The sequence below is a fragment of the Aquarana catesbeiana genome, linkage group LG10 (assembly GCF_042186555.1).
Source record: "Aquarana catesbeiana isolate 2022-GZ linkage group LG10, ASM4218655v1, whole genome shotgun sequence".
Lineage (NCBI taxonomy): Eukaryota > Metazoa > Chordata > Amphibia > Anura > Ranidae > Aquarana > Aquarana catesbeiana.
In genome coordinates, this window is record NC_133333.1 from 212,045,756 (window position 1) to 212,066,028 (window position 20,273).

The 20,273-nt window shown below is 41.6% G+C and overlaps 1 protein-coding gene across 7 annotated transcripts in view; it reads left to right on the plus strand.

Annotated features, from left to right (window-relative positions):
• The window catches only part of LOC141111196 (CMP-N-acetylneuraminate-beta-galactosamide-alpha-2,3-sialyltransferase 4-like), a 355,704-nt gene that overhangs the window by 163,963 nt on the left and 171,468 nt on the right, over nucleotides 1-20,273 (plus strand). For 4 of the 7 annotated variants that reach the window (XM_073603272.1, XM_073603271.1, XM_073603278.1 and 1 more), the window contains one exon: nucleotides 7,706-7,760. The exons of 1 other annotated variant lie outside the window; for it this stretch is intronic. Coding sequence is in view for 1 of the 6 variants with exons in the window: in XM_073603269.1 (XP_073459370.1) it covers nucleotides 6,200-6,240; nucleotides 7,706-7,760 (96 nt within the window). In the remaining 5 variants the exon portion in view is untranslated. Of the gene's footprint in view, nucleotides 1-5,966; nucleotides 6,002-6,184; nucleotides 6,241-7,705; nucleotides 7,761-20,273 lie in introns of those variants that run through there. 2 more of the 7 variants (XM_073603275.1, XM_073603269.1) reach the window with 2 other exon arrangements.

Consider the following 20,273-nt stretch of genomic DNA (forward strand, 5'->3'; position numbering starts at 1 on the left):
TAGGAGGGGGGATTTGTGCCAAAATGGGGTACTTGTGGGTATTTGTTCTGGGGGGGGGGGGGGGGGCATTTAGGGAAAAAGAGGAGATGGAAATAGATTTTTTTTTTGGTGGGGGGGGGGGATGCTAGGCGGTGGATGGAGGAGGGAGAGGATTTGTACTAGGAGGTTACTCCTGACCCCTGCACTTAGTACACCAACCTGGCTCAATTTTTTTTTATTACTTACTCCTGATCCCTGTACTCTGTGCTTTATGTATTCCTGACTCCTGCACTGTGCGTGTTATGTATTTCCAAACCTATATTGAATTGCCAGTGTCTAGAGACCTTAACCTCTTCCAGTCAGGATAACAACCACCGCCCGGCCGTCATTCTTCTATAGGCAGGGCGGTGGTTCAGTTATCCTGACTGGGCGTCATATGACATCCAGCAGGATAACACCCACCACACGCCCGTGGGGGCGCGCATCATATATGTGTGTGGAACATCATAGGAACAGGGTGTATAGAGAAATACTAAAGAGGAACCTAAATTAATGCAGATGGAGAATGGGAAATTAGAAACATATAAAGACTGCAAGCAATATTCAATATATTTAGATTATAGTGTTAACTTCGATTTCCTCGTTCAGGCCATGAGGCGACATGCTGTTTAAAGAATTATTCCAATAAGTTTCTTGTTTGCATAAGCGTGAGAATCTTTCGTCTGGGGCATATTTATCAGATATGATATGAACTATCAATAGTTCCAAGGTTAGGAAATATTTGGACCCGTAGGCCAATGGGACAACATGTTTCACCTATATATTGTTCCAAGAATTTGATATGCCAGAAAGTGGTGGATTTGCGTTCCAACAGCTTTCTAAGGCCTCTTTCACACGGGGCAGATCAGTCATGATCCGCGCCGTGAACATCCGCTTGCTCAGCGGGGATCGCTCCGCCGATCCCCGCTGAGCAGGAAGATGACAGGTGCATCGCTGCACACTGTGCAGCGACGGACCTGTCAGAGCGCCGCTCTCCCCTATGGGGGGATCGGATGATGACGGTCCGTAGTGTCCGTCGTCATCCGATCCGATCCGAAAACGGAGGGAAAAGTAGGTTTTTCCTCCGTTACACTTTTCGGATCGGAGCGGGGTCGGATGTCAGCGGACATGTCACCGCTGACATCCGACGCTCCATAGGGATGAATGTATGTCCGTTTTTCATCGGAAAACGGAAGGATGAAAAACGGACATACGGATCCCTCGTGTGAAAGAGGCCTAAGTCTAAAGAAAAAAGCTAACACATCTGTGGATATCCCATTGGTTCCACCATATTTAGTTTGATATCCCTGCATCGTCTGTTCCCAAGAAGTACCTTGATAGTTTTCCATGATGGATATAAGGGAATTATTGAACTGGGACAAGGAGCAAAACCCCAAAGAGAAGTATGAAATATAAACAAATGACTAAAAATAATTTACAACTCAGAAATATATATAATTGCCCAGAACATAGCATCTCACAAAAGGAGGGGCATGGTGTCTTCCACCATATTGTATCGTAGACAAAAGAATGGAGCTGGTGTGAAATGGGCTGAGATGGTGTCTCGGTCCCAATCTAGTCTATACAACACAGAAAAACAATATGCCCACGGGACTTTTAAAGAGTCACACCTCAAACAGTAACTATAAAAAATATGAAAATATTTTATTCAACATACATTTAAAAACATGTATTGCACATTATATGAATGTAGATGTCTTCAGCTGTGCTCGCTAGGGCAGACGATTGATCATTGGCCGCTTTGGGTGGTGGGGTTTCCCCATTCCTGCACCCACTTGTGAGCCCATTGGTGGGTTACCACCATGGCAAGGCTGAGTGGACGGGGCCCACCTAGAGATCTGGACTATATAGTCCGGACTCTTTGGTGGATTTAATGCTGTGTCTGTATCAGCACAGACCTCTGGTTGTCTGTTGTGGTCCTTCATTCCCTTTAGAGTAAGTTTTACTGGGAGTTTTTTTTGTTCTTTTTGGTTTGTTTTTACGTGATGGTGGCCATCTTTTTGGCAGGTTAAGCCAGTTGATGGTGGTTTGTGGCAAGTTTTGTATATACTTGATGGTTTTTGTATACCTTGGTTCTCTTATGGTCACACTTACTGGAGTAGTATTTATCACACATGCATAACATTCAATCCACATTATGTATCCACATTATGTATTTAATCATACCTTTATTTGTATTCTTACACATATTTACACTTTTTTCATTTTTTCACTAAGCATATTGTGCTATATGTATCGGTTGTGCACCTAAGATTATTTAGCAGTATCATTACACACTTTTTAAGAAAATGTAGATATGTCTACAGGTATCATTGGCACACAATGTTTTCAATATTAAGGTCTCTAGATACTGGCAATTCAATATAGAGCTTAATTTTGGGTTCACTTGTTTATCATTATATACTTCATACATACACAGTGATACTTCTGTGCCACTGAGAAGATTTAGACACAATGTTGTCATCGTACTTGTCTTTACTCACTATTGTATTATAGTATATCATTATTATTTCAGGTGTGTGGTGATTTCAATTTCCTTGTTGGACTCCATACTGACCGCTAGGAACTTTGTTGTGAGCACATCCTATTTTGTATCATCTCCCCGCCCCTTCACAGCTCCCAGGGAAAGAATAGCGGACCTCTTGGCATTTCTTGCGGATAACTTTTTTATGGCATTGTACATATTGCTACATAGGAATCCTTCAGTCATCTTCCAGCTTGATCACCAATTGGGTGTGAGCTGGCTAAATATCTGGCATTAACTGTAAGTTGTACATAGAAGGACCTATATTATATATATATATATATATATATATATATATATATATATATATGTATATATATATATATATATATATATATATATATATATAGTAGGATATATATATGTATATATATTTTTTTTTCCGTTAGTACTCATTGATTATTCTCACCTTCAGATACTTTTCTGTGCTTCTCCTGAGGTAGCGAGGTTTATCTTGTGAAACGCGTCAAACAAGTTGCACTGTCGCTCCAGACCAATGATGGTATCTATATCGTGCCGTTAGGTCCCACATATAAACTTTTTCATGTGACTTCCATGTAATATTATCTACATTTATCTAATGTGCAATACATATTTTTAAATGTATGTTAAATAAAATGTTTTCATATTTTTTATAGTTACTGTTTGAGGTGTGACTCTTTAAAAGTCCTGTGGGCATATTGTTTTTCTGTGTTGTATATATGAGAAAATTCTTTACTTTGCTCAGAAGTCCTCTATTGCCACCAAGGTCCAAGAGACCAGTTATAAGATTTTGACTAGGTGATATAGGGTGCCCGTGACTTTACACCGCATTTTTCCACAGGTACTAGATACATGGTGGTGTGGCGCTGACCGGGGTACGATGTTTCACATTTTTTGGGACTGTCCAAAGATCATACCGTCTTGGCAGAGGGTAGCCTGTACCATCAAAGGTCTGACCAACGTTGATCTAGTAGGAAACCTGGCGGCGTGCCTGCTGCACCTCACAAACAGAAGTAGTTGTATGACAGATATATATGTGGACAGTTTTTAATCACTTAGCAGCATGAGATGTGAAGCTGAGTAGCAATGAGAGATAACGATGTACAGACATCCATTTAAAGTGGGTGTAGTAAATAGTTCACTATGATGTTTCTTTTTCTACCTCCTGCAGAAGAGAAATTTGGAATTTAATTGATCATTATTAGTATGTGAATTTTCCAGTGAAACCCACATAAACATCTGCATCTTCCTACAGGTTTTCTGAATTCAAAGATTTCACAAGGATTCAAATAATAAGTATTGTAACATGGCTGACAACTTCCTATGACTGTCTATAGTATGCGGTAATATTATGAGGCGATTAATGCATACTATCTGGTTTTCTATTTTTAGCAGATTTAGTAACGTACCTCAATAAGTAAAACCAGGAGGAGCTTGGAGCATCTAACAAAAAAAAATCTGATGATGTTTATAGTATATCACTAGCCACAAACAATCAAATACCACACACCAAGCTAAAATAAAATGATCTCCCTGTTCACTCTAATTGAAGGGTGTGTAAAAACAAAACCATCTCTTTTTTAGTTTTGGATAGTGTGGAAGCGTTTTTTGTATGGGAAATTTGATGACTATCACTGGAACCCTTTATTTTATATTCTTGTTATCATGCAATAGTTTTGCACTATTGTAAATATAGAGAATCTAATTATTGTGCCGGCGCATTCTATACAGCAAAGAGTTTTCATGATCACTTGTTGTAATGAGAATAAATAAATGATTGAAGTGCCACACTGTGTGATATTTGTCATGTAGTGTGTGTGTGCATGACTCCGGTGGGGACATTAAAGTCTAAGCCGTTCTGGGGAAAGAGCTATGGTCAGTAGTTTTGTGTAGTCTAACACTCTCTTGTAGGATAAGTACAGGCAGTCCCTGGGTTACAAAGAAGATAGGGTCTGTAGGTTTGTTCTTAAAGCGGAGTTCCACCCATATCAGTCAGCAGCTACAAAAAGTTTAGCTGCTGACTTTTATTAATTGGACACTCACCTGTCCCACGGTCCAGTGATGCGGGCGAACGAAGCCCCGCTCCTCTCTGTGGCGCTGGCATTGTCACTCAGCACTGTGACTGGCAGGGCAATCACCTGAGACCTGTGACGTGTCCCAGATGATTGCCGAGAAGGAGGGGGAGAGGTGATCTTCCTTCCAGCGCCGTGGTACCTCGGGAGGAAGTGGGAGATGGATCCCTCTAAAAAGAGCGTATCCGCCCCCCCCCAATAAAATGACATGCCAAATGTGGCATGTCAGGGGGTCATCTGCACTTAAAGCGGAAGTTCCATTTTTGGGTGGAACGCCGCTTTAAAGCAGAGTTCCACCTATTTAAAAGTCGGCAGCTACAAAAAGCATAACTGCTGACTTTTAATAATCAGACACTCACCTGTCCCGCTGTCCATTGATGCGGGTGCAGGAAGCCTCGCTCCTCTCCCTCTCCTCTCCTCTCTGAGGCGCAGGCATTCTAACTGTGGGCGCTCGGCTGTGGCTCCACAGCCGGGCGTGCACTGTGCATGCGTGAGCTGCGCTGCGTGCTGCGATTGGCTGGGCAATCTTATGGGACCTGTGACGTGTCCAAGAAGATTGCAGGGGAGGGAGGGGGGAGAGGTGATCTTCCTTCTGGAGCTAGGGGAGGAAGTGGGAGCTGGGTGCCTGTAAAAAACGGGTACCCACTCCTTCCCCAAAAAAAAAATCACATGCCAAATCTGGCATGTCAGGGGGTCACCTGCACTTAAAGCGGAAGTTCCATTTTTGGTGGAACTTCCTATCTTTAAGTTCAAATACAAGTTTCTTCTTTCGACAGATTGATTATAAAGACAAAGTGTTTTGGGGGTCTTAAAATCCACAGAAACCGTGTATGTGGGCCCGGTAATCAGCCATCCCTGCCGGAAGAACGCAGTGATTATTGCTAGTGTATATACCTGGTGGAAATCCAGCATATTGGTTGTACTGAAATCGATCTACGGAACGACTTTAATACAATCAGCCTGCCCACAGATGTAACCATCTGTGGGTAGCTTAAACCATTCCCTTTGTTCGCTAAGGAAAGGTCTCCTTATCTAGGCTTCCTTTGTTGCAGAGCCATTATGATTAGCTAAGCTAACAGCCCAAATTTACAACCTAGGAGACACCATATAGCCAAATTCACTAACTGCTGAGCCAAATCACTGACGATATATATTGCTTCAAGGCCAGTCGGTAAAAGCTTTCTCATTCAGTCACTTGGATGGGGAAATGAGCATTCTTGTCATGTATACATATTATGACCTTTTTAGAGTTTCAGTCTGTCGTACTTAGAAATTTGAATTTGAGCACAAAACATATCTCTCACTCACAACATACATTCATGTTCAGTTAGGATTCCAAGGTCACACAGTCTCCAAGCAAACCAATAAATGCAAGTTTTCAAAGGTAAGGACCTATTGGTCAACTGAATTTAGTACTTTACATACTTTTATGGATTAATTTCGAAGTGAGTGCAGGTCCAATGTTAACATTATTTGGTACCTGCAGAGCAGGTTCCTTGTCAGACATCCAGATAGTCAGGATGTGTAGCTAGACACAAGCTTATCAACTTGTGGCTTCAAACTTGTCAATGCGGAGAAGCAAATGAATCGTAGACCTCAGATCTATTTCTGGAGCATATGCAGGTGAGCTGGTTTGGACATTTATCAAGTATCTTGCTCTATATCCTTAATGTTGTTTTAGTGAAATTCTAAATTCCAATCAGTTGCTTGTATAGTTAATGTTTAACTTATAAATATCATTGTTCACTAAATATTAACTTAAATGCGTACTTGGCAAACTAATCCAATGTATTCTGTAGAATTCTACTAAATGAGAGACACTCCCTACAACCAATCAATACTTTACCGCTGGCATTTTCACAAAAAGCACATTTAATAGAAGAAAGCTATTAATTGCTATGAGATGGCTGTAAATACAGAAACTAGTTTCTGTTAGCCTGTACTGTATTTCCTACCTTGCTGAGAAAGGGGATTTCATACATTCAGTCTCACCGGTCAACAATTTGTATTCTGTTTTGTCTTACCTGTAAGCTCCTTCCTTTGCTCTTAAAATGTATGTTAAACCTAGCAATGAATTTCTCTTATTTGCTCCCTTTGCATTGGCTCAATATACCACTTTAGAAACATAGAAAGGTGATAGCAGAAAAAAAGACTGAGTGGTCCATTGAGTCTGCCTGTTTTGTATACAAAAAGACATGTTTTATATATTTTTTTATTTTTTTCAAATAACTTTTTTGTAGTATGATTTTCTGAGTATAGATCTAGGTTTGTCCCATGCATGTTTAAAGCCATTTACTGTTGACTGTCTCACTACCTCTACTGGAAGTTTATTCCAAGCATCAACCACCCTTTCAGTAAAATAATACTTTCTAAGTTAGTTTGGGGCCATGACCCCCTGTTCTTGATTTTGGTTTCATGTTGAAAATACTGCTCCCTATTAATCATTTAAATACCTACAAAAGTAACTAAGGAAATGATATATATCTTTAATTTAGGTTTACGTGAACCCAATGTTTAATATTTGAAATTTCATGATATTTACCTATATAAACCCTACTGTAAAACAATGAGCTTACTTTATAGATCCTTGTAAACTTACTTTATGTATCTTTATAATATTGTATACTCAATAAACTTCTTTTGACAAGGAAAATACTGCTCCCCTGAGCCTTAAATGGTATATCTGTAGAATTTTTGTAAAAAAATACTCGTTGAGCCACCCAGAAACCCAGTAAAATAAGTTCCTGTGCTCTTTTTCTGTGCAGTATTCTTATTGGTTACTATTGTTCCCAGTTCTCTGAGGACAACAGGGGTGAGGAGATGGGGAAATGTTCTGTAGCCCTGTCCTGGGGTGACAACACTGCTCCTCCATAGATATAGCACAGCAAGTAAGTGATGTCACCATAGGACGGGTAGCTAGCAGAATCAATTGGTAAAAAATAAAGAAAAGAAAAAAACTAATGCAGACACCACATCTAAAGACTGGTAAACTGTAATATATTACTTTTTTGTTTCCGGGTTTAGATACACAAATGATCAGTATCTGTGGAGAGTTTGTAATTTGTTTTGACTTCTTCTCCTCTTTCAGGGAGTCGTTTAGTGCTGTGACATGTAGAGGACAAGATTGTGGCGACAATATACAAGTGAGTACCTGTCATGTACCTATGATGTGCCTTAAGACAGTCTAAGACCCCTTTCACATTGAGGCGCTAAAAATTTTTGCCATTTTTGCAACGCTTTTGCGGCGTTGGCGGTGTGCTCTTTTTAAAAGTGTAAGTTCACCTTTACGAAAAAATTCTGTAAGGTGAACATACACAGGACCCCCTCCTTTAAGGGTAAGTGACCTTAAATTTTTTTAAATTAATTTTTTTTTTGCGGCGCTTTGGAAGCGCTTCCCAATGGACAGGGGCATTTTTGAGGCGCTTTTTAAAGCGCTCCAAAGATGCTGCTTGCAGAACTTTTTTGCAACGCCCTGCTAGCGCACCACCCCAATGTGAAAGCTTCTATTGAAATTAATGAGAAGCAGTTTTCAGGGGCTATTTTTAGCAAAAAAGCGCCTCAGTGTGAAAGGGGTCTGAGTGATAACATGGAAACTTGCTCCATTGAAATGCAGTGAAAAAACTATGAAATGTAGGGAGGTTGCTGAGAAAAAAAAATAGCCACATAAAATCAATCTAGCATAATTTTTCCAGTTTCTCCCTTGAGAATAATGGGTTACTCAAAGTTTAGGTTGCCATAAATTGCTGGCTGGTTTGGGGAAAGATAGCAGACAAATTGCTCAAAAAAAATTTTAAATTAGAAACAAAAACGATAAAAGTATAAATTAGAAAGACTTTTAGAATTAGAATCTCCTGAGAACAAACCTCAAAGTATTGATTGTGGCATTTTATTGGGCTTGTATGTATTTTATCTGTAGCAGCAGACACAGACTTCCTGTTGCTTCCTTGTTATTACAAAGGAAAGCTACTGTACATTGTGTACATGCAAGCCTGCAGATCCACTATGTCCTACATACACGGTACCATGCAGCCCACTTGCGTTGAATGGGATACTGGTGCCACCTGGCATAGGCCTTAACTCCATCTCCAGGTACAACCAGGTAGTCTGGGTTTTCTGTGCCCCGATCACTGCTGGTTGCTATAGCTGCCAAAGATGATCATTGTATTCTGCCGGTGTGGAAGGCTCTCTGCAAGCAGAACACAATAACTCAGCGGGAGGGATTCCCCCAATAACACTAACTGTATTGATGAGGGAATTGAATTTTCCTTCAGTCCATAGTTGAAGGAGAGAAAATTGTCTAATGTATGACTTGCTTAAAGTGATTGTAAGGGTTAGTTTTTTTTTTTAAATAACAAACATATCATACTTACCTCCACTGTGCAGCTTGTTTTACACAGAATGGCCCCGAACCTGCTCTTCTGGGGTCCCCCAGCGGCTCTCGCGGCTCCTCCCTACATCAGATAACCCCTAGGAGAAGCGCTCTCCTGAAGGGGTTACCTTGCGGGCGCGCTCCCGAGTCCAGCATTCGGCGTCCATAGCCGCTGAATGTATGACTTGGCCCCGCCCCGGGCGCCCGTGTCATTGGATTTGATTGACAGCAGCGGGACCCAATGGCTGCGCTGCTATCAATCTATCTAATCAAGAGCCGAGAACCCCGGGCAGAGAGACAGGGCGTCCCCGCCGGGTCAAGTTCCAGGGCTCGGGTAAGTAAAATGGGGGGGCTGGGGGGCCGGTCATTGCCAGGTGTTTTTTCACCTTAATGCATAGGATGCATTAAGTTGAAAAAACCCAAAGGTTTACAACCCCTTTAAGTATTTACAGCATCTTAGTACAGGTTTTATGGGTAATCAGATAACGGTGAACATATTGCTGGCTTGCCAAATACAGTTTGTTTTGTGTAAATGTAAAACATGTATAGACACAAAAGACTTAATAGCGTAATAAAAGTCACACAGTCAATAAAAAATTCAGAGCTCAGATGTGAACAGAGGCCACTGAAATCAATGGGATTTTGCTTGTTGAGTGCCTTTTGAGTTTCGAGCTTCAAGCTACAAAATGCTCAGGTGTGAATGCAGCCTTTCCTGTTGATGATCGTCCAGGGCTGACCATTGGCAGGTAGCTTTCACCAAAAATATTCCATAGACATCCATTTTTTAATAGCTCTGAAATCTATTTTTCATGAAATTGTTTTCACTGTGTGTTTTTCTACCTCCTCATAATGTCCCGAGCTCTTGAACCTTTACCTCACTACCCCCCCCCCCCCGCGCGCTTCTGTTTGGAACGAGTAGTGCATGTAAGCAAGCCATAGATGATGCAATTTTCTTTCCTGAGAGGGTGGCTATGATTCTGCATACCGTGGGACCATGGGCAATGAACATAGCTACACTCTAAAAGGAAGTCAGATCATAACCGTGCAAGAGCAAAAAATAAATACCTTTGGAGGAGGCTGAGTGCAACAGAGAGTACTTTTTTGAGTTAAGAATACATAGTTGAATAGAATTTTTTTTTCTAAAACCCCTCTCTCACCCCACTCTAGGTCAGTGAAGCTGTCTAGAGACCAATGGTCCCCTGCAGTTGGGTCAGGGTTAGATGCAACGTCAGAAAATGAAGCTGCTATTAGCATATGAGAGATATGTGATCGTTACTATGCTTGTCCAAACTCACTCATCCATGTCTTTATGGACCATGCTTTGTGCACTGATGCTTAGTCATGTTGGAACAGGAAGAGGCCATCCCCAAACTGTTCCCACAGACTTGGGAGCATCAAATTGTCCAAAATGTCTTGGTATGCTGATGAAATTAAGAGTTCCCTTCACTGGAACTATAAGGGCCAAGCCCAGCCCCTGAAAAACAACCCCACACCAAAATCTCCCCTCCACCAAATGATAAAGACATGGATGAGCGCGATTGGGGTGGAGGAACTTGACTGGCCTGCACAAAGTCCTGACCTCAACCCGATAGAACACCTTTGGGATGAATTAGAGTGGAGACTGCGAGCCAGGCCTTCTCATCCACATCAGTGCCTGACCTCACAAATGCGCTTCTGGAGGAAAGGTCAAACATTCCCATAGACACACTCCTAGACCTTGTGGACAGCCTTCCCAGAAGAGTTGAAGCTGTTATAGCTGCAAAGGATGGGCCAACTCAATATTGAACCCTACAGACTAGGACTGGGATGCCATTAAAGTTCATGTGTGTGTGTAAAGGCAGGCGTCCCAATACTTTTGACAATATAGTGTATATTTAATTCTAGCTACCTGACAAAATTAATGAATATTAAACTAGATATAAACCTGAACCAAAAGCACTGTGTATCATAAACTATTAGCTTTTTTAAACTATAATACTTGTTTTCACTTTTTTCAAACTTCCTTACATCTTGGTGCTGCTGACCTCCTGCAGCCTCTTTGCTGCATCCTGTAAATATGCATTCCAGCAATAGTTACATGACCTTTTTCAGGGTGGGTTTCCAGAGGGTGACAACATTGAACTGTACGTGCATACTGAATTTTGAAATGGTCACTTGTAGTCTCCATTAGAAGCCCATGTGATTGGTTGACAGTGATGGAACACAGTTGGGAGACAGGGATAGAGTGTTATCAACCAATAAGCCCTCATGCACACAGGCTGTTAAAAAAACGTTATGAAAACGCCAGTATCTTTGCAGTGATTTTTTTTAACTTTTTTCAGCTTTTTTCAGCGTTTTTGCAATAGCGTTTTTTAGCGTTTTTCCGCGTTAGCGTTTTTGAGCGGTTTTTTTTTTTTTTTTTCAAATTTTTTTTTTTTTTTTTTTTTAATGGATCAAAAACGCTAAAAAACGTTGGTGAATGACGTTTTTGAGCGTTTTTCAGCGTTTTTCAGCGTTAGAGCGTTTTTACAGCTGAAAAACGTCTTTCAGAACCCACTGGTCCTGGGTTTTTTTTACAGCTTAAAAACGCCTATGCCACTTGCAGCTCAAAAACGCCTAGGTGGGCATGAAGCCATAGACTAACATAGACAGGCCTTTTTAAGCTGCAAAAAAAGCTCAAAAAAGCAGCTGTAAAAACGTCCGTGTGCATGAGGACTTAGCCCTCATGCACACAGGCTGTTAAAAAAACGTTATGAAAACGCCAGTATCTTTGCAGTGACGTTTTTTAACTTTTTTCAGCGTTTTTGCAATAGCGTTTTTGAGCGTTTTTCCGCGTTAGCGTTTTTGAGCGTTTTTTTTTTTTTTCAAATTTTTTTATTTTTTTTTTTTTTTCAATGGATCAAAAACGCTAAAAAACGTTGGTGAATGACGTTTTTGAGCGTTTTTCAGCGTGTTAGAGCGTTTTTACAGCTGAAAAAAGTCTCTCAGAACCCACTGGTCCTGGGTTTTTTTTACAGCTTAAAAACGCCTATGCCACTTGCAGCTCAAAAACGCCTAGGTGGGCATGAAGCCATAGACTAACAAAGACAGGCCTTTTTAAGCTGCAAAAAAAGCTCAAAAAAGCAGCTGTAAAAACGTCCGTGTGCATGAGGACTTACAGTAGGTGCTTTAAAGTGGTTCTAAAGTCGCAAGGATTTTTTTTTTTTTACTATAATGCATTACAGTAAAAAAACTTTCACAAGTTGTTTGCCCCCCCCCCCTTTTTAACCACTTGCCAACCAGCCGCCGCAGTTTTAATGGCACGGCTGGGCGAAACAACGTTATGTTACGTCGCTTCGCCCTGTGTCCACTAGGGGCGTGCACGCCGATGCGAGTGCCGGGCACCCGTGATCACTTGTGACACAGCAAGAACCGGGATCTATGTGTGTAAACACACAGATCTCAGTTCTCTGAGGGGAGAAGAGGCTGATTGTGTGTTCATACAAAGTATGAACACCGATCTCTCTCTTCCCCTAGCAAGTCCCATCCCCTCTACAGTTAGAACACAGTAAGGGAAAACACAGTTAACTCTTTGATCGCCCCCTAGTGTTAACCCCTTCCTTGTCATTTTTACAGTAATCAGTGCATTTTTATAATTGTCAATGGTCCCAAAAATGTGTCCAATTTGTCCGCCGCAATATCGCAGTCCCTATAAAATTTGCAGATCAGCGCCATTACCAGTAAAAAAAAAATAAAAATGGCATAAATCTATCCCCTATTTTGTACACGTTATAACTTTTGTGCAAAGCAATCAATATACGCTTATTGCGATTTTTTTTTAACAAAAATATGTCGAAGAATACATATCGACCTAAACTGAGGAAAAAATTAGTTTTTTTTTTTTTTTTTTTTTTAAAGTGGGATATGTATTATGGTAAAAAGTAAAAGATATTGTGTTTTTTTTCAAAATTGTCGCTGTTCTTTTATTTATAGCGCAGAAAATAAAAACCACAGATGTGATCAAATACCAGCAAAAGAAAGCTCTATTTGTGTGAAAAAAAGGATGCAAATTTTGTTTGGGTACAACGTCGCACAACTGCGCAATTGTCAGTTAAAGCGACGCAGTGCCAAATTGTAAAAAGTGCTCTGGTCAGGAAGGGTGTAAAATCCTCTGGGGCTGAAGCGGTTAAATACTTACCTGAGTCATGTATCAATCCAGCACTGTGCCCGTCTACAACAGCGCTGGCCTCTGTTCCTGATCTCATGGGACAGAGGCCAATGATTCCCGCTACTGTCGATCAAATCCAGTGAGGAGGGGGGGTGTTGTCGAGTCTTGCTATATGTGTCTATAGACACACACACACCCCAGCCTAGAAGCTATTGGAGTCATATGGAGAAGAGGAGGAGCGCTGCCAGGGGACCCCAGAAGAGGCGGTAAGGGGCAGCTTTGTGCGATACCAATGCACAGCGCAGATAAGTATAGCATGTTTTATCTTAAGTAAAAAAAAAAAGAAATGCTTTTACTATCACTTTAACAAAGACCTTCATGACAGACAAAAAATAAAAATATGCATTTTATTATTATTTTTTTTTTGTAATTGACCTGTAAAGCATTGCACCCACGATTAGCAGATTGTGGGTGTAATGCCATGGTCCTGCAGACTGTCTGTGTAGCTGTCTGACCGTACCTCCGATATGACCTGGCAGTTACACTGTGACAGGAAGACTCAATAAAATACCACAGCGTTTAACCAGCACCCTAGTACTTCACTGAAAAACGCAAATGCTGTCGGCCCCTGTAGTTTTCCCAGTCACATTCTGTGAATGGATGATGCGGGTGGCAAACACCCCCCCCCCCCCCTCCCGGCGCCGATTTTGACAGCTAGCGGGGGGGGGGAATAGTGAGATCTGTAACATATTACAAAAGGTGAACTTATCCTTTAAATTATTTTTACTTCCTTAAAACCCTACCAAGCTCTCCCTGCTTTGTAAAGTTTAGGAGAAGGCTGTGGAGTAAAGTGTAACACAACTAACCCTGTCTGTATGTGTTGGCATTCATTAACATTTGTAAACTAGATTTGAGCATTGTCTGTTTTAACAGAGAGTTAAAGAGCTGGTCATAGATGGATCAAAATTTGGCTTGTTCAGCAGGACCCGGACGGATTTCAGTTCATCTATGGGCAGGATGGTTGTACAACCAGCTTGTCGGGATTTTCTCATGCAGTCACTGCCAGGGGCTAAAGCCGCCAGCAGTGACCGTTGACGTCTACTGCTGTCGCAATACAATAGCGCAGCTGGAGGAATTCCCCCATCAGCACAATGTGTTGTTGTGTTAATTTCGGCGACTAAAATATTTTTGTCTACTAAATGAATACTATTTTAGTTAACTAAAATACAACTAAAACAATTGAGATGACTAAAATACGAACTAAAATGGCATTTTAGTCAAAAGACTATGACTAAAACTTACTTTAATTTATATCACAACAGCTAAATCTGTGTCTGTAGTGCATGTTGAAACCTTGATAACATAAATAATAAACATGTTATTAGATTTTTACTCCAAGAGTATATGTTTGGCAGTTCTCAAGAAATAATGCATTATAATATAACCAAACCCATTAGATTTTAGTCGACTAAAATACGACTGAAACTAAAATGGCATTTTAGTCAAAAGACTATGACTAACACTTAATCAAAAATTGATGTCAAAATGAACACTCTTGTGTTGATGGGGGAAATGAAGCAATCTTCTTTCCTTCAACCCATGTTTGATGGAAAGAAAATTGCATAATGTATAGCCTGCCAAAAGCTGCGCTATTGTGTTCTAACAGCGGGAGGCTTCCCCGCTATCAGAATACAATGATCACTGTTGGCGGCAATAGCTGCTGGCAGTGATCTCACAAGAAAAACCCAACAGGCTGGTTGTACTGATAGGCAACCAATCGGCTTCTAGTTTTCATTTTTCAAAGCTAAATGAACAAGCTGAAGCTAGAGTTTTAGTGTAATCCCTCCATAGTATTGCAAAGTACATCCCTTCTTTCACCATCCTCTTGGAATGCACACCACCATCTTCAATTCCTGGGAAGGCAATGTTTACATTTGTATATATATTTTTATTGAGCATTATCAGCTTTGGGTGGAGTAGATCTCTCCTCTAACAGAAAAGGAGCATACTGTTTTAAAATGAGAAGCTGATGTAATCACTATATATAATTGACAGCACAGATCCAGCAGAGAGGGAAAAGCTTTTATTAAAAAATTATGTTCCTATAAAAAACACTTGAAGAAGGGGCAAATGCAGGAGCTAAGATTCATAAAACTGCAGGTATGCTTGTTAGTTAGAGGTATAAGAGTGTCAAAATAATGTCTTCACAGAAAGGAATGTACAGTATTTCTGAAAGGCTGATGTTTTTCTGTCACATATTTGTTTAGGTACAGCATGTGTTTGATCTGTGACCTTTGGAATTTCCAAGCTGACTCATCTATAACAAGCCACTATGCAAATTTCTTTCCTTCAACATTGTTTCATGGGAGAGAAGATCACTCAAGGAAGGGAATCCCTTCACTGCGCTATGTATTCTGACAACAGGAGGTTTCCCAGCTATAGCTATCTGCAGTGGTCGAACAAAAAAAATAAACAGGCTGGTTGTACTGAGGTCGATCGATCAACATCAGTACAACCAGCCTGCCCATAGATGGATTGAAATTTGTCCAATTAAACCGGGCCAAGTTTAGATGCGTCTATGGCCGACTTTAGTCAAATTTATCGAAATCTGCTAGTACTCCCCTCTTTCCCCCAGACTGACACTGCTGCTGTCTAAAGCCTAGCACATGAAACTAAAGCCTAGTACACACTAGAAGGTTTTTTTTTCCGCTCAGGAGGAGCTGCTGTACTAACTATCCAAAATTAGTACAGCCATCTCCCCTGCTGTTCTATTGTGTTCTGACAGCGGGCAGCCCCCTGCCAAAACACTTCGATCAGCGCTCTCAGCCATAGGATGAGAACGCTGATCGGAAGCCAACCGGCAGATCTTTTTCGGTCATACCCCTTCGACAGAAGCTGGTCGAGCGGCCGGCTTCTGTCGGACCAACTGCAGTACACGGGCCGAATGTTGAACGGGTGTCTCTTTTGAACGGGTGTCTCTTTTGAACGGGTGTCTCTTTTGAACGGGCGTCTCTTTTGAACGGGCGTCTCTTTTGAACGGGCGTCTCTTTTGAACGGGCGTCTCTTTTGAACGGGCGTCTCTTTTGAACGGGCGTCTCTTTTGAACGGGTGTCTCTTTTGAACGGGTGTCTCTTTTGAACGGGTGTCTCTTTTGAACGGGCGTCTCTTTTGAACGGGCGTCTCTTTTGAACGGGCGTCTCTTTTGAACGGGCGTCTCTTTTGAACGGGCGTCTCTTTTGAACGGGTGGATGCTGACCGACATTCCGCCTGTGTGTGCTAGACTTAAAGGTGTCTGCTTTACTACTTCATCCAGAATGCAGACACCCTGAGACCCCTTTCACATTGCAGCACCCGGCCGGTAGCGCTAAAGCACCACTCGTTTTTGCGGCGCTTTAGCGCTGTTTTAGTGGCGCTTTTACTGCGCTTTTGGCCCGCTAGTGGGGCGGTTTTTACCTTGAAAACAAGGTAAAAATTCTAGTTTCTCTGCACTTTCAAAATGCTTTTAAGGCGCTTTGTAGGCACTGCCCATTCATTGCAATGGGCAGGGGCGTTTTGGGAGCGCTAGTTACAGCGCTTAACCCCCTCCTTAACCTACACTTAACACCCTCCTAGCCAGCTAGTGGTTAACCCCTTCACTGCCAGTGTCGTTTTTACAGTAATCAGTGCAATTTTATAGCACTGATCGATGTAAAAATGACATTGGTCCCAAAAATGTGTCAAAATTGGCCGATGTGTTCGCCATAATGTCGCAGTCACAATAAAAATCGCAGATCGCCGCCATTACTAGTAAAAAAAAAAAATTATTAATAAAAATGCCATAAAACTACCCCCATTTTGTAGACGCTATAACTTTTGCACAAACCAATCAATAAATGCTTATTACAATTTTTTTTTTACCAAAAATATGTAGAAGAATACATATCAGCCTAAACTGAGGAAAACAATTGTTTTTTTATATATTTTTTTGGGGATATTTATTATAGCAAAAAGTAAAAAAATAATGCTTTTTTTTTTCAAAATTGTCACTCTATTTTTGTTTATAGCGCAAAAAATAAAAACCGCAGAGATGATCAAATACCACCAAAAGAAGTCTCTATTTGTGGGGAAAAAAAAGGACATCAATTTTGTTTGGGAGCCATGTCGCACGATTGCGCAATTGTCAGTTAAAGCGACGCAGTGCCGAATCGAAAAAGTGCTCTGGTCTTTGGCCAGCGAAATGGTCCGGGGCTTAAGTGGTTAATTAAATATTCTTGGATTTCTGCACCCTTCTGCCAGGAGCCGTGCTAAATCCAGATTATGTTATTTGCTGTGATCACACAGGGCCAGACAGCATTTCTGATGTGGGTTCAGAACACTGCACCTAACTCAGTAAATAAGACACACTACACCTAAATTCAGTTTACACACACTTCTAATGTGATCTCTCCTGGCATGTACAGTGCATCTGGAATGTATTCACAGCACTTCACTTTTTCCACATTGTTATTGTACAGCCTTATTCCAGAATGGATTAAATCCATCCTCAAAATTCTACAAACAATACCCCATAATGACAATGTGAGAGAAGTTTGAAATCTTTCCAAATTTATCAAAAAGAAAAAAAAAATCCCGTGTACATAGGTATTCACAGCCTTTTCTCAATACTTTGTTGAAACACCTTTGGCACCAATTACAGCCTCAAGTCTTTTTGAGTATGATGCTACAAGCTTGGCACATCTATTTTTGGGCAGTTTCTTCCATTCCTCTTTGCAGGACCTCTCAAGCTCCATCACATTGGATGGGGAGCGTCAGTGCACAGCCATTTTCAGATCTCTCCAGAGATTTTCAATTGGGTTCAAGTCTGGGCTCTGACATGCTTATGGCCTGACGTAAAATATGGTAGGATATGCATTTTGGGAAGTAGATCGTCCCCTTTGTCTGTCTAACTACTGGCTCCCCTTTGGGTTAAATATATACATATCACACTCTGCAGTTGTTACCTTTGCTGATCAGAGGTGGTGTCCCTATAACACTGTGAAAAATTACTTTAGGACTAAGCAGAAACAAGGTCAATTAGCAAAATGATGTGTAGATTGTAAAAAGTAAGTAGATAAATAAATAATGCGCTGATTAGATGTGAATAATAAATTATAACCATGCCAAAAAGCTAATATAGAACAAAAGCAAAATGATCTTTCATACATCATGAATAATTGATTGATAATAAATAAGATCAAAAAATAATAAATAACATAAAAATAAATAAAAACGGAACTAAGAAATACTTATTAGGGAGTAAAAGCAGTATTAAGATATATAAATATATACAGTATGTATAGAGTGGGAAAGAGAGCTTAAAGTGATGTTAAATGTTCATATTTGTTTAACTTAAAAAAAAATGTCATACTTACCTGCTCTGTGCAGTGGTTTTGCACAGAGCAGCCTCCATCCTCCTCTTTTCAGGTCCCCCCCCTGCTGTTGCTCCTAGCCCTTCCCCTCCGCTACCCATGGGGGCACTCGTGCAGGCTCGCTCCCAAGCCAGGCTGTGTGTGTCTACACAGCCCGGCTCGGCCCCTGTCCCCTGCTCTTACAGATTTTGACTGACAGCAGCGGGAGCCAATGGTTCCCGCTGCTCTCAGCCAAGCCTATGAGAGCTGGGAGAGGGGAGAAGAGCTGCTGCAGAGTGCACAGCTCTGGACCGAGATGGGGCTCAGGTGAGTATTTAGGGAAGCTGCACTTCAATTTTTTTTTACCTTACTGCATAGAATGTAGTATGGAAAAATGTTTTACCTTTGCAACCACTTTAAAACATTTTTTACATGGTGTAGTAATTCATATAAAAATCCATTGATCTTGGATCTTAAAGGGGTTGTAAAGGTAAATTTTTTTTTTTTTTTAAATAACAAACATGTTATACTTACCTTCACTGTGCAGCTCGTTCTGCACAGAGTGGCCCCGAACCTGGTCTTCTGGGTCCCTCGGCGGCTGTTTCAGCTCCTCCCCGCAAGCATTAACCACCTTAATGCGAGCTCCCTCGCATGGTGGTGAGTGCTTGCGGGCGCGCTCCCGTGATACAGCCGGCGGCTATAGCCGCTCGCTGTATCACTCGGCCCCGCCCCCCGGCGCGCCGCGTCATCGAATGTGATTGACAGCAGCGCGAGCCAATGGCTGCGCTGCTTTCAATCCATCCATTTGCATTCATTAGGAATATGTGGAGTGTTCCCTGAATGGTGCTTGTGATGAGCCATTGGCCTTCTGTGTTCATAAAACAGCAGCTGCTTTGCATGAGGCTCAGAAGCTAGGCAGTGCCTACTACAATGATTTCCAGAGAACCAGCCTCTATGGGAATCCCACATGTATGCAACATACAAGCTTACGTTGGTCCAAGCTGGACCACTGTAAATATGTAAAAGTTGCCATATCTGAAATTCCGCTCTGAATAGCATTGTCCTGAAGAGACACAGAAACCTCCTTGTCCCTCCACCATTCTTTGCTATTAAAGTAGACTGTTGTAGTTTGCCTGCTTTTCTGCAGCACAGGACATCGGAACACAGAACACAAACAAGCAGCTTTTCTGATGGTAATTAATTACTGAATTTCGTGTTCTGAGGGTCATATTTAAGACAAAACTGGTCAGTGCAAAATCTGGTGCAGCTGTGCATGGTAGCCAATGAGCTTCTAACTTCAGCTTGTTCAATTAACCACTTCCTGACCAGCCGCCGCTGGTTGGCTCGGCTGGGCAAATCGACGTTACTTTTAGTCGTGTCCCATTGTGGCCACTAGGGAGCGAGCGCGTGCCCTTGGCTCGCTGCCGGAGCCGATGCGAGTGCCCGGCGGGAGCGATGATTGCCGGGCACCCGTGATCGCTCGCGACAGAGCAAGAACCGGGATCTGTGTGTCTAAACACACAGATCCCGCTTCTTTCAGGGGAGAAGAGACGGATCGTGTGTTCATACAAAGTATGAACACCGATCTCTCTCTTCCCCTAGTAAACGCCACCCCCGCGTCAATGGGAACACAGTTAACCCCTTGATCGCCCCCTAGTGTTAACCCCTTCCCTTCCAGTGACATTTATACAGTAATCAGTGCATTTTTATAGCACTGATCGCTGCATAATTGTCAATGGTCCCAAAAATGTGTCCGATATGTCTGCCGCAATATCGCAGTCCCGATAAAAATCGC